At 38.9% G+C, this 15,743-nt stretch overlaps 1 protein-coding gene across 27 annotated transcripts in view; it reads left to right on the top strand.

The window, feature by feature from the left end:
* Glut1 (Glucose transporter 1) overlaps positions 1–15,743 on the top strand; it is a 384,143-nt gene that overhangs the window by 230,584 nt on the left and 137,816 nt on the right. For all 27 annotated transcript variants that reach the window (XR_011223425.1, XR_011223422.1, XR_011223424.1 and 24 more), the window contains 5 exons: positions 4,019–4,275; positions 4,536–4,660; positions 5,969–6,139; positions 8,290–8,397; positions 12,259–12,446. Coding sequence is in view for 22 of the 27 variants with exons in the window: in XM_069307821.1 (XP_069163922.1) it covers positions 4,019–4,275; positions 4,536–4,660; positions 5,969–6,139; positions 8,290–8,397; positions 12,259–12,446 (849 nt within the window). In the remaining 5 variants the exon portion in view is untranslated. The remainder of the gene's footprint in view (positions 1–4,018; positions 4,276–4,535; positions 4,661–5,968; positions 6,140–8,289; positions 8,398–12,258; positions 12,447–15,743) is intronic.

The raw sequence follows: 15,743 nt of genomic DNA, 5'->3' as shown, positions 1-15,743 counted from the left end.
CCCGACCGTATTTTGACCAATATGACACTTGACCTCATGTTGCTTGACCGTCTTGTCACCCTTGACCTTGTATTCTCTCTAAATTTAGCCATCTTTGACCCTATATACTCTTCGTCAGGGCCATCTTTGACCCTATATATTCTCTGCCAGGGCATTCTTTGACTGTATTCTTTGACCATCTACGGTAATAATTGACCCGGTATTCTCTAAAGGTTATATGCAACAATTATATAATATACTTGTGGTTATATGGAATAATATATTCTAACACTCGGAGTTTGAGAACTAGGCTTTGGTTAGTGATATTTTGATTCAAATTTAAATTCAAAAATTCACCGGCGGTTTGTCAAGAAACGCAATCGTTATATCATTGCCCAAAGGACACACCTTCGAGTCTGTTTGAGCTATTATAAAGGGCAAGATATCAAAATATCTTTCTTCCCTTTGATCTTGCCAGTTGATAAATCCATATTGTAATTAGTAAAGTATAACTTTGGTTTAGGTTATCCGGCTCTGATTACTCTGATTACGGCTCTGGGTTCAGATCTACATATTTTCCAAACGGTTGCATATGACCTTTAACTATGTAGGGCAACCTTTGACCCTATTGACTGTAACCATCTAGGGTCATATACATTGTTTCTTGACCCTTTTTCCCCCCCTCTTTAACGACGTGTATATTGTGCCTGGAACGTTTATATGGGTTGAAGTTGCGTATGAAACTACTATTGTACCAACACCTGTCTGAGCCCTTCCCTTATTGTGTGTACCAACACCTGAGCCTTCCCTTATTGTGTGTACCAACACCTGAGCCTTCCCTTATTGTGTGTACCAACACCTGAGCCCTTCCCTTAATGTGTGTACCAACACCTGAGCCCTTCCCTTATTGTGTGTACCAACACCTGAGCCTTCCCTTATTGTGTGTACCAACACCTGAGCCTTCCCTTAATGTGTGTACCAACACCTGTCTAAGCATTCCCTTAATGTGTGTACCAACACCTGAGCCTTCCCTTAATATGTATACCAACACCTGTGACTTACTGTGACAGGGGCCACTGTGACTTATAGCAGAATACTGTGACTAACAGTCTTCTGCGACTGTGACAGAGGCTACGGTAACCTAGGCTATAATATGACTGTGATAGTCATATAGATACTGTGACTGACAGGGGGGATACGATACTGTGATAGGCAGCCATGACTGGGTACTATGACAGTCTACTGTCACGGTGAAAAACTGTTACTTCAGTTCAGAGCTGTAACTGACTGTGGATTCGTGTGACGGTGCAGTCAACGGTACTGAAGAATGGTATAAAGGACACTACTGTGATTCACAGTTGTGGGCGCTAGTGTGACTTAAGAGAGTAGCATCCCAACATACTATGTGGGAGGCTACTGTTAATATATGTGGGGGATTACTGTGAAGGTGGGACACTGCTCTGACTTACTGTGTGCACCTGTTGCTGCTTTGACTGTGTAATGCTATTATGGATCACCGTGACACTACTGTGGCTAGTCTTGTTGGACGCTGCTGGGCTTTACTGTGAATGGTAATTTGACACTAAGATATTACTGTGACACATTATGCCTGACGGAACTGTGATGTTCATGGCGTTACTGTGACCGTTTCTGACACTGATAACGGTGTAGGAACGTTGTGACTATGTTCCTCTGCCCACTCCTCCCCCCCCCCCCTTGTGTGTGTGTGTGTGTGTGTGTGTCAGCTACTGCCAATCCTACACACGCATATATATACATTCCTCACTTATATAAACAGTTTTTATTGACATTTTATGTGGGTTAGAGACCTTTAATTACCTGGGCCTGTGATGGGAAGGTATGGTGTGGGTGGTGGTGGATGGTGGTGGTTGTGGTGGATGGTGGTGGTTGTGGAGAGCATTGTGGTGATTGGTGATGAGTTTGGTGATGATTGAGGCAGCTGTCAGGGTCCTGGTGCTTGAAGAAGCTTTAAGCTCTATGCAGAGGTATTCCCTAGGAATTGGCAGTGTATAATCTCACAAAGAGGGTTACCCTTAGAAAATAGTCAAATGACATTGTCACAATTGACCTTAGGCTATAGAAGTAATCATGTCGGAAGACCTTACTTTTTAAAGAACATAATAAAGTGGCTGTCATGATTGCAAGAAAAATGACAGGTTGGATGACAAGGTGCCTTTCGAACAAGGAAGGCCATGCCATTAATACTTTTACCTTCACTTTTCAAGACACTGCTCTCTAGGGTGGAATATTGCTACACATTAACAGCCACATTCAAAGCAGAGATCCTTCAAGCAGAAATAAGGATCCAGAGATCCTTAATCTACTCTATACAACATACAAATTATTGGGACCAATTAAAGGTTATGAATCTGTATTCTCTAAGGGTGCAGACGAAAATTTACACGTGGGAAAATGTTAGTGACTGATGACTGGTTAGTGACTGAATCTGCACATGGAAACCAGGAGGCATGGCAGGATGTGCAAAATAATCCAATTGAAATTCAGAAATGCAATAGGTATGCTGAGAGAGAATTCTATTAACATCAAAGGCCCAAGAACTTTCAACACTCTCCTGCCACATGTAAGAGGCATAACTGGCCGACTTCTCAGTGTTCAAGAGAGAACTCGATAAACACACCTAAAAAGATTCTTGATAAACCAGGCTGTGATTCATACATGAGGCTGCTAGCAGCCATGTCCAACATTCTGGTTGACTAGACCACAAAGCCTTATCCTGATCCCTTCAAAGTACTATATAATTGTAATGGCTTGGCACTTCCTCCTAATAGTTTCCTTCCTTCGTGTATTTCCATGACCCGAAGAGTGGGTTCATTTTATATAGTCTTGGAATATGACTGCATTACCACTCACTGGACAGTGTGCACAATAAAAGGCTTCTCTGTACACCATTAAGCTTTAATATACATATGTAATTACCTAAGTGTAATTACCTAAGTGTAGTTACAGGATGAGAGCTACCCTCGTGGTGTCCCATCTTCCCAGCACTCTGTCATATAACGCTTTGAAATTACTAATGGTTTTGGCCTCCACCACCTCATCAGTTCATTAGTACAGATGTACGTAACTATGTACGTACATCTAATCTAATTCCACATAACGTAGACATCTAGTATGTGTTGGCAGTGTTTGGTGTGATATATGAACCGTGTGCATGATAGTCATTCCCCGAGTGAACAAGTATGATTCCCCGTGACATCCCCCAAGTGAACAAGTGTGATTCCCTGTGACATCCCCCAAGTGAACAAGTGTGATTCCCTGTGACATCACCCAAGTGAACAAGTGTGATTCCCTGTGACATCCCCCAAGTGAACAAGTGTGATTCCCTGTGACAACATCCCCCGAGTGAACAAGTGTGATTCCGCGTGACAACATTCCCCAAGTGAACAAATGTGATTTCCTGTGACACCATGACAATTCTCTTCTCTTACCACCTGTTTTAGGCCTCTTCACTGCTCATATATAGTATACAGCTGCCCAGAAACATTATATTTTATATGTTCTGTTGATATGTTTGGTGAGCAGTGTAACAATAAAGGCTGTTAGTTATAAAATCATGTTTCACCCACTTGGCAGCCAGCCTCTTGTGTGACCCACTCAGTCTATGTCTGGTCTTCAGGTACCAGTGGCCAGGTCTGTAAGAACAAGAGTTTAAGTAGAGTACGGTAGAGTAGTGTTCAGCTGATGTAGTGTGTATCATACTGTCATTACAAATTAAGGATAATCAGCATGATAACAAAAATAAAATGCAACCTTTAAATGACAGGAAAATTACTTGTTACTTATTCTCCCAGTTTTTAAGCTGTTCACCTGGATTGAGAGCTACAAAAGGTACTTATGATTTCATTGGGTGAGACTTAGCGTTAACACTTGAAGGAATAGTCACTGCATTACGATAATGCTATCCGCTTACAATAAACATGTTGGTGTTATGGTAGTCATGTCTTGTACTGTGTAGGAACCCATCACTAACCATAAACACTTTGTTGTTGTCTTCCAGGGTCTAACCTGCTTCCTGTGCTATGCCATCTTTGCGGCAGTGCTCGGCATGTTCCAGTTTGGCTACAATACTGGCGTCATCAATGCTCCTCAGTCTGTTATTGAGAATTTTATCGGTGACTGCTGGAAGGAGCGCTACAATAAAAATATAGAAGGCAGCAAGCAAGACTTACTATGGTCCATTGCTGTGTCTATATTTGCCATTGGCGGAATGATTGGTGGTTTCTGTGGCGGTTCCGTAGGAAATAAATTTGGGAGGTAAGCTATCATGTGTGTGTGTAATAAGATTTACATGTCTCAGACATGTAGCTTAGAAGGGAATTTTAAGCTAATACTGAATAATAGTTTTGTTGAGTGTAAGAATATTGATTACAATTTATCAGTACTGTAATTTGTTAGTCTTTGATGACACTGTTATATTGTAATACTGGGGGTACTTTACACACTTCATGAATTATATAGGCATCGGACTGTTCTTGAATTTAATGTTGTTATTGACAAATATTTCCTTATTACAGAAAGAAGGGGTTACTCTTGAACAACCTTCTTGGAGTCGGTGGCGCCTGCCTCATGGCCTTCTCACAGATGTCCTACTCCTATGAAATGCTCATCCTAGGTAGATTGGTCATTGGCATTAACTGTGGTAAGTAACAGGGCATCCATAGATTATTGAGTACATTGTAATTATGTCTGAAAATGTGTGAAAATAATGTTGTTTATTTGTAAGAGAGACCCCAAGGCTACCAACGAAGATCCAAAGATTTTCTCGACCAAGCAACCAGTGGCACCTGTGTTCTGTGGGTTGGCTTCTCAACCTTATCTGATATTCTGTAATAGCTTGCAGTTAATTATCACAAAACAAGCCTGGGAGGTACTTTACACCTCATCAAAGCTTTTAAAATGCTGAAGAATTTGGAGGCTATTGATCCACACCACTTCTTCAAAAGGTCAGATGTAACATGAACAAGGAGCAATGGTTTCAAGCTCAACAAGCTCAATGCAAGACAGAAAACAGGAGATGCTTTGTCACTCATAGTTATAAACTCATGGAACTGACTACCTGCTGAAACCATAAATGCCAAAATGCTGCTATATTTAAAAATTCAGCTCGATAATATCAAAACAAATGAGGGTGGGCTAGGCTTTTGAGAAGCTGCCGGCTTCCTATCCATGTCAAGGCCACTAGAGAGATTGTGAATTTGAATTTTATGAAAATTTCCTTAGGGTAGTCTTTTTGGGATCGGTCGAGTCTGTTCACTTTATTAACTTGTATGAAGATATTCTAAGCAAAGCACAGGAACGTAGTATACCATACTAATTGAATAGATTGAATAATAATGACCCAATATGGATAACAAATGATCTGAAGAACCTTGTAGGTGGAAAGAGAGCTTGGTATAAAAGGATTAAGAAAGGGGAAGTCAGTTTAGAACAAGAATTCGTCCAACTGGTTATAAACTAAATTTAGTATTATATGACAGTATTTGTATTATATTTAGAAATATAATTGGACAACTGGACAGTATTATATTTAGAAATATCACACTATCTACTTAATTATTAATCTTCTACACAAGAACGTGATTTATCTAAGAAAACATTGAGGCTGTACAATGGGATCGAACAGACATCCGTGAATTCCTCAGGCGAATACACTGCTAACTGGACCACAGTAAGCCCTTCATGGACCAGCCCATAGTGCATATGCCTAAGGAGTTTAGGGACTAGGGTTACCTTGAGATGATTTTGGGGCTTAGCGTCCCCGCGGCCCAATTGTCGGCATATCTTAAATTTTCTCATTATTCACCTACATAAGTAAGAATAATTATTCTTTAATTCCACAATGCCAGTAATATCCTGTCTTCCTGCATCTTAAACTATCTTAATATTATCTATTGATTTACAAATTTATTGATTGTGCTGCCAACTTAAATTCTATTTCTACCAACAGGTCTGAACACATCTTTAGTGCCTATGTACATCAGTGAGATAGCCCCGCTCAACCTTCGAGGTGGTCTGGGTACTGTTAACCAGCTAGCAGTCACTGTTGGCCTGCTCCTATCCCAGATTCTCGGCATTGAACAACTTCTTGGGAACAGCAATGCATGGCCAATCCTCCTGGGTATTTTATTTTGTTTAACGTATTTCAATTCTGATTTTTTAATCCATTCAAGGATGCACCCAAATCTGTCTTAATTTTCATAAAAAAAAGGTGGGGTGGAAATTTGAAATTTAGGATAAAAAAAGGCAGAAAATTTGAATTTTATGGATCTTTGTGGTTATGATGTATATTGTACATTTTTCAGTACAGTACTATAATCGCCAATTTTGGTTACATCCTTGAGTCAGTGGTAATTTAGTAAAGCTTCCTTTTTGCTTGTGCTTAGCCTAATTAATGTTTCATACTGATATGTTAACTAAATATACCATAAACCTATCTGTACTTTTTAGGTTTCAGTTAATTACCTTATTTGTTGTATGTCCATTCATAGCTGTTGTAGTCTAGTGTCACAGAACCTCCAAGTTTCTCTCCTTACATTAGATGGCTTTGTTTAGTTCAATGTCAAAAATCCAGAAAGTTGACAACTAAGCGAGTTTTGGGTTTACCGCATAAATATTCTGGATTTTGGATATCTTGATGTTCGACAAAGGTTATTGATGTTGAGCTGTCACTAGATAAAAGTTAGTGACACTGATCCAATGTCAAATCAATATTACTGATACTAGATTAACATTATTGATGTTGACATGACATTAGATCAACAATAGCAATATTGGCTCATTATTGACACTGGTTTCCAGATTTATTTTTTCTGAATAATATGTAATACAATCAATCATTTTTAAATTGTTATGGATTCTAGTTTCCAGTTTTTGTGAAAGGTCTTTTTTTTTTTGCACCCCCTACTGTATGTTCTTAGCTAATAAAGAGCTTTTAGTAAAGCTTAGGGTATAGCTGAGCAGGACTCCTGTGGCCTTACTCTCTAATAATACTGTTAAGTGTGCATCAGGTGGTCTATAAAACTTTCAAGAATAACTAGACATTTAGCACTGAAACATAATGAAACATAAATATATTCTACATTGAATTACATTGATGAGCAGTATGTTGACCAGACCACACACACACACTAGGTGAAGGGACGGCGACGTTTCGGTCTGTCCTCGACAATTCTTAAGTCCATTGTCGACTTGAGAATGATGATGAGCAGTAATTTATAAGAGAGCCACAAGCAGGTCTGGGGGGGTTAGCTGTGAAGCTGCAGGCACTGCTGACGAGGCTAATGTTCTCCACTTGAGGTGTGAAGACCTAGTGTCCCTGGCCTTGTCCTTGTATTGCCGAGATGAGGATTAGCTCGAGGTGACCAACTAAAATTATCCCATAACCAAGTTGGCCATCTCTCATACCAGTAAAGGCTCAGTGCCACAGGATTCAAAATTCTGCAAATAAGACATGATGGGGATCTTGCCAAAATCTTTAAAATGCTAAATGAATTGGAAGACATTAATCTAGACCACTTTTTTAAGAGGTCCAATGTATTTCACACCAGGGGCAACACCTTCAAGTTTAACTAGTCACAATGTACAACAGTCAACATGAGATACTTTCTTTACTTATAGGGTAATAAACCAATGGAAAGTGTTGCCACTAAAGCCATAAATGCCAAAACAGTGGAGCATTTTTTATACAGCTGGAAAAGAAAAGTCAGTAATAATAGAGGGAAACTTTTCACAATGCATCAGAAGTTTCTGTTCCCATCAACATTACTAAACATGGTAGCTATCAGGTAACTTTGAGTATACCGGTATAACTTTGAGTATACTGGGGAGCCGGTCGGCCGAGCGGACAGCACGCTGAATTTGTGATCCTGTGGTCCTGGGTTCGATCCCAGGCGCCGGCGAGAAACAATGGGCAGAGTTTCTTTTACCCTATGCCCCTGTTACCTAGCAGTAAAATAGGTACCTGGGTGTTAGTCAGCTGTCACGGGCTGCTTCCTGGGGGTGGAGGCCTGGTCGAGGACCGGGCTGCGGGGACACAAAAAAGCCCCGAAATCATCTCAAGATAACCTCAAGAGACTGTGTTCATGTATTTTACCGAATGTTGGTGCGTCTTATTCACGCATTTATAACTACAGTATTATTATTTTTTAAGTGTTAATTATATTACCAATGAAGTTTTTTTATTATTATTTTTTTAGGGGGACAAACTAATTTCTATAAGAATTTAAATTGCATATGCTTGCTGAAGAAGAACTCCTTTGTGCTTCTCAGGGCTTGCAATTGTCCCAGCTATAATGCAAATGGTGCTGTTGCCAGTATGTCCCGAGTCCCCTCGCTACCTGCTCATGTCCCGCCAGATGGAGGATGAAGCACGCAGAGGTTAGTGTATTTTTTTTACATATAACAAAACAATTGCTCTTTAGTTCATTAATAATTTAGCATTAGCACTTAGTTGCCTGCCATTAGTGTATTGTAAAGTTCATAATAAAAGCATGTGTTTGGTGCTCTATATACCTCAATCAAATAGATGGACTTGAATGTACAGAAATATGCACCCAAAACTTTATCAGTGAAAGTAAGGATGTTAAAGGAAGCTCTACCAAATTTAAAGAATGAAAGACTGAAGCAGAGCTGGAAAAAGTGTCATAGCAATCGTATACAAAAAGATTGTGTTGGCTATGATTTTTCACCCATCTGAGAAAAATCGGATAAAGATGTGTCAGGACAGAGAATGCTGAAAACATCGAAGCCTGCTTGAACCTGCATCCCTGAACTCCCCAGGGATTTTTTGTGATTTTATTGTTCAAAACAAAGTGGCCAAGTAAAATGTAGCTTGGAGAGTCCGTCATGCCACGTGAACCGTCAGGGACAAGAGGCATAAAAGGACTAAATAAGAATCGTCATCACTTTCTCCTCAAACAGGTGCTGGTAAAAATGCTGTAGAAACTCCATATGCATTGATCAGCAAAGAACCTGAAAGTGTTTGTTTCATTTTGTAATGAAAGCTTCACAGTCGACTCAGATTCTACAGCTTATACCAATTGAAGGCATAAAATATCACCTAATGGCAGTTAAGTATGTGAAGACACCATATTTTAACATCATCCAAACCATCATCCAAAAAGGGCCATAAACTTATTCCTGCTTTTAAGGAAAGGACATGCTGCCAGACAAAGATTGCTCCCAGGCAAGTATTACAGCAAGTGAAACAACGTTAATCCAAGTGGTGTAGCTCTTGTAGTTGGGTGGAGGGGAATGTGAATCTTCCTGCGTCAACAAACCAATGTGATGTGCCATCATGGCTGTGTCTGAATCCCTCACTAGAGAGAACTTTGCCAGTTTATACGAGTAGGACCCATCACGTGATTTTAATGTTCGGTAGGATAACCAGTAGTTTATGGAACTATGGGAGAAAAGTGTGGAAAAAAAGAAATCAACATTCTAGAAGTAGAAGTTTTAATGGTAACATAAGGTAAGAGAAGATATTTATTTGTCAAGCAAAGATAATTGTAGAACTGCAAAATGTAGCCCATTGAAGAAGAAACCATAACAACAAGAACAATAATAATTAAAAATCAATGTTCAGCATCTACAATTTAAGATAAACAAATACTTCAAGCCGACACACAAATGAAAATGACAACAAAATGTTTGTTAGTCCTAGACCCTTGTATGTGATAATGTTTATCTGTCCTGGACCCTTATAAAGTTGAAAGTGAGTGAAGCAGGGTTTAAACTGATAAGGATTCAGGGACAGGTCATAATGGTATCGTTTTCATTTTCATGCGTGGGCGAGTTATTTGTTTTCGGCCATGTTGTTGTGGCTTATCCTCTGCATAAAGTAAGCTTTCTCAAGACTGAAATTGTAAGCCTGAAATCTGATGACACTAACCAGAAGAAATGCTTCCAAAATACATAAACAAAATAAAATCCCTAAAGGTCAAATAGTATCTTAGGATTATGTAAACATACTATGGGAGGAAGATGGGAAAACTTCATTATCATTGTGTGGGAACTACAGTACAGAACTACAGAATTAGTTGTCACAACAATAATAATAATAATAAATGTTTATTGAGGTACCCATTCCCTGGGAGGGAATGGGTAAGTTTTAAATGGATTTTAAGTCAATTCATGAGATACAAATGCACTTACTTCCTTTGTGCTACCCACTTAAACACCTTCACTATATGCACCCACCTTCTTCCTTACCATCATCTTCCTCCCTCAAATTCAATTGAATACTCATCATGTCTACAGTCATTCATGCGTTCATCATCCACAAATCATTTTAGTAAGTTCTCTGAAATCTTGCATTTTATTTCCTTTTACACTCCACTTCTTGCCGTGATATTTTCTTTCCATATTCTATTCTCCAAAGATCACACACAGTTCTCAAATTGTTAATTTTTATTGATCTAACTCTGATTTTTCCTGATCATAACACCCAATAGTCGAGCAACCATATGTTAAGAGTTGACACAACCACAATTCCTTGATGCAAATGTGTGTGGCTGCATCAGTTTATATCCTGTTTTTCCTTAGCAAAACTTTTATTGTGCTAGCCACTTTCCTTTCTTTACTGATCCTATTCTAAACAAGAGTCCTCTTTTGTGAAGAGAGTGGAATAAATTAAAGGATAAAGAAACGTATGCCAAGACCATCAAATGCTTCAAAATGATATGCGACAGACTATAGGGAAGATGGGGATGCAACGAGTATAGCCCTCATCTCATAACAATCCTTGGGTATGTAACACCCTCCCCTAACTCAGACTCACTTACACACACACAAAAAATCAATAAACTGGAAAAGGTGCAAAGGCATGCTACAAAATGGCTTCCAGAACTGAAAAAGAAGAGTTACAAGGAGAGGCTAGAATCGTTAAGTGTGCCAAAGCTAAAAGATAGAAGAAAAATAAGTCATATGATCACCACTTACAAAATAATAACAGGAATTCCTGCCACCTCAAGAACAAGAGGTCATAGATTCAAACTAAGGAAACAAAGATGCGGAAAAAATCATAGAAAGTTTTCTTTACAATCAGAGTGGTAGACGGTTGGAACAAATTAAGTGAGAAAGTTGTGGAGAGCACAAACGTCAGTAGCTTCAAAGCGTTATTTGACAGAGCACTGGGAAAACTGGACACCACGGCTCTCATCCTGTACCTATACTTGTGTAATTACCTAAGTATAATTCTTGGGCATGAAGGATCACATGAGAGGGGACTTTGTTTGGTCATTTACAATACATATCACTCGCAAGACAGGGGTGGGGATGCACGAGGCATGTTTGATGTACACGTACACACAAGCAGGTCGGAGAAATTATTTATAAGTATGTAAAATGTTTGAGTCCTCGTGCATGATGACTGATACCAAATAGTATATTGCCTTGTAGTACCAGTATTTTAATAAATCAATTTAATTGATTAATCAATTTATTTTAATCAATTGATTAATCCATTTATTTTAATCAATTGATTAATCAATTCATTTTATCAATTGATTGTTGTGGTGTATGAAAAGATTGCATGTAATAAAGTTCATGTAAGTGAAGTGAGGACGAGTGTGAAGTGAAGGGGACATATCTTGTGGTTATCATGTGGTAGCTCCGAGGATCAATGTCATGGCCCAGTCTCTGACCAGGCCTCCTGGTTGGTGGTTTAGTCAACCAGGCTGTTAGACACAGCTGCTCGCAGCCTGATGTATGAATCACAGCCCAGTTGATCAGGTATTCTTTGGAGGGGTTTATCGTGTTCTCTTGAACACCGTAAGAAGTCGGCCAGTTGTGCCCCTTATGTTTAGAGGGAGCTAGTAAGGATTGAAAGAGGTAGGGGGGGCTAGTGTGTAGTGGAAGGGGTGGGAAAAGTAAGCAAGTGAGGAGTTGGGGGGTGGGGGCAGTGTGGAAAAAGTAATCAACATTCTAGAAGTAGAAGTTTTAATGGTAACATAAGGTAAGAGAAGATATTTATTTTATAAACAAAAACTCTCTGATTTAGGAACACGTTGAAGAGCTTTCTTACTATCTTGGTAAACAGCTAAACAGGTAGATGTAGATAGATCAATGGACAGATGAACATATAAATAGATTGGTAGTCTAGTGGGTCTTTCTTTCAGAAAAGTTTATCATGGGAAAATGAGTATTATTTTTGTCATGCAGTTTCCTTTGTTGTCGGTCTGGGAACTCATACATTGATGATTCTTATAGCAATATGATATCTTACTTTTGACTCTATAGCCCTACGAAGACTACGGGCATCAACCCACGTAGAGGAGGACATAGAAGAGATGAGGGCTGAAGAAGCAGCCAGCCAATCAGAGGCTCACATGACTATGTTTCAGCTGGTGCGGTCGTCAACATTACGCATGCCTCTAACTATCGGTGTTGTTATGCAACTCTCTCAACAACTGTCTGGCATTAATGCGGTGAGTAGGCAAATATATCATTATTTATTCTTAAGTTAGGTAATGGTAATGGATGATACCTGTATTGCTAATGATGTAAGACTGAGTATTCATTAAAAGTGAAATTTTCTCTAGCCTCAGTTGATTAAGAAGGGGTTTAGAATATATTCAAATACTTTTCTTTGTAGACATGTTATATTATCAAATAAAGTGACTTGAATAAATTGTAAGAAATGGACAAGATCATAAAACAAGTCTCATGAATTAACCAGTGGGTAAAATTTTAAAGAAACACATACATGTTTCTCCAAAATAATGTCATACTGTATTACAATAAACATGTCAAAAGGTAGAGGACAAAAATGTGGACAAAATTGCATTATGAAGCAGAGAGATGAATTGTTGAGCTTCCTTTTGGAAAATGAACTTCTGTAGGTTTCTTAAATTCTGTAGAAGCTGGTGCCTACAACTTGTCAGCTGTATAAGGAAACTACAAAAGTTTATTTGAGCCGAGCATTTGCTCTTCGTACACTTTCTGTTCCGTGGTACAATTTTGTAGCATTTTGGTCATTTACTGTCAGCAAGAACTTTATCTAAATGATAGTTTTCAATACTTGAACATTGCCAGTTGGTAAGTGTTTAACTTATATTTGTAATATATTGTACAGTGGCAGACATGTTTGAGTGATTTGTTTCTGTTGGTTATCTAATTTATTCTCATGCTCTACATGATTTTTTTAACTAAACGTACTGTAATTGTCCAGACAGTATGTAGGCCTGCATGGGGGTTTCTGTTCCATGCATGGATTTTAAGTCAATTCATGAGATACTGTAATTACAGTTAGTCATAGGCAGTAAGTAGGATAAGTAATGCTTTATTCCTGTATATAGTTTAGTTGCTATACACAAAATAACATTAACATAACAAATAATACGCAAGATTAGCATACTATACGGTCAACATGCTTTTATGAAAAGTAAGATTTTTTCCAAATTAAGTTTGATGAAGTGTTAAAGAAATTTATATCAGGGACTTCTGTTTATTTAGTCACATTAACATCTGCAAACAAGCACACATACATACATATACATACATACACACAGTATATAAATATGGTTCACCTTATGGCTTTCCTTGGTTGGACAGGAAACTTGGTAGGCTTATTCAGGTCTTCCCTAGGCTAATTATTGACCTTCCCCAGGATGAAAAATCTCAACAGTTGCTTATTTCTCGAGTATATTTCTTAATTAGGATTAAGGACTTGCCCGAAACGCTATGCGTGCTATACAAGAATGTAAGAACTCTTGTATATATAAATAAATATAAATTAAAAAAAAAAGGTACCTCTTTACTGCTAGGTGAACAGAGCATCAGGTGAATGGAAACATTCCCAACCATCTCTGTCCTGTTCAGGGAGTGAACCCAGGCTCCTTGATTGAGTTGATGTAATGCAGTGATCAGCTGAAAACTGAAAGGTCCCGGGTTTGATTTCCACTACAGTACCAAGACATTTGGGCACATTTCCTTTCACCTGATGGTGTTGTTCATGTACCAATAAATAGGTGCCCAGGAGTTAGGCAAATATTATGGGTTGCATCTTGAGGAAGGTCAGTAGCTGGCCTAGCGGGACTGTGATAAGCCTTCCAGGCTTACTCTCTGACAGTTGGAAATCTCGGTGCAATCTCAATTCAGCAAACTACACTTTAGCAAGACTTTGATTACATCACACACATTTTGATCCAAATGTATTTGGATCCAAATTTGCACACTGTATTCACTGAACTGTTGTATAGTGAAGCTCGGTATACATGGATTTGTGATGAAGTATGTAGGCCGCACCCCACCAATCTGTTACTTCAAAAGTTTCAAACTAAAAAAGCCTTTCTAAAACAAGTGAAAGTACTGTATTGCAAATTACCCTAAAAATATTATCAGACAATCTGACTCAAAATATATATGATGTACAGTACAGGGGAACCTCAATGAATGCAGTGCATTAGAAGTTTCTAATTGACTGCCATAGTTAAAACCAAAATAGGTTCCAGTCCTAAAAATTTTTATTCTTCATACCAACTTTTTTTTTTAAATCACAAGTAAAGCAGTATTTCTCTCATTAATAAACAGGCAGTAATAAAACATGTATATTAGTGACACTGTAGAGTACTGTACTTTAACATACACACAAAAACAAGTTCTAATATTAATACAGTACTGTATTTGTTAGAGAAAATATTAGCAGGGCTACCAACCTCTCAGCTGTGTCTTTATTTGACAAATCTTGTGGATTTCATTCATACTTCCCGCCCCTCACCACCTCGACTACTCACTCCCTCCTCTACTTCGCCTCCCTGCCCTCTCACACTCACTCTCTCCATTCCCTCCTACACACACACACACACACACACACACACTCTCCTCTTGTCACATTTACTCTTTCTGTTGATCACTCTCTTCCTTCCCTCCCTCACATTTAAGATATTTCAATATCTTAAGACAAAATTAGATATTTGTCTTTGTTGAGGAACATAAAAATTATGCTTTGCTCTGCAGTGGATTGGAAATTGTTTTTATTATTACAATTTATATTCTAAATATGTTCCATCACTTAATGAAAAAAAACAGCATTAAATATAATGAAATGTTTCTTTCTGAAGAGCTCCAATGACTCCCAGAAGCTGTCTCACCGAGATTGCTCCCAACTCCTAGATCACACAAGCAGTGGAGTTCTGTTTGGCATACTGGAAACCAGAGCCTGAACCTGGCCGCCTCATAAAGGAACAGAGCGAGTGACTGCTGCCCCACCAGGAAAGCATCTAGAAAGTCAGCAAACCAATACAGAGCACTGCTGGGTTCAAAGAGACTGAAGCCTCTAAACTGCCTAACAGATGTCCCAAGCAATGTAAACAAACAATTGATTCTTGAAACTGGTGCTAGCTCATTAGCACTAACCCACTGCCAATAGAGGGTGAGGGGAGGACTGGAGCTCATAGTGTCTTCCAGCCTAGAGCAGATATCAAGAATACACACACCAATTATTGGCAGGGGAGGTTAGTGCTAATGAGATAATGTTTGTTTTGATAGATTCAACCATTTGTTGACGTTGTTTACCGAGTTTGGGTGTTTCAAGGCTTCGATCTTTGAACCCAGCAGTGGTCTGTATTGGTTCGCTGACTTCCTGGACGCTTTCCCAGTGGGGCAGCAGAGTCACCCACTCTATTCCTCTGTGAAGAGGACCATGTTCTAGCGCTGCTTCTCTGGTAAGCCAAACACAACTCCTCGACTGATGTGATCTAGAAGATGGGAGTCGTCTCAGCGAG

This window comes from Procambarus clarkii, chromosome 61 (assembly GCF_040958095.1).
Source record: "Procambarus clarkii isolate CNS0578487 chromosome 61, FALCON_Pclarkii_2.0, whole genome shotgun sequence".
In the NCBI taxonomy this organism is placed as follows: domain Eukaryota; kingdom Metazoa; phylum Arthropoda; class Malacostraca; order Decapoda; family Cambaridae; genus Procambarus; species Procambarus clarkii.
The sequence above is the reverse complement of the archived record's forward strand: the minus strand, read 5'-3'. Positions and strand labels throughout refer to the sequence as shown.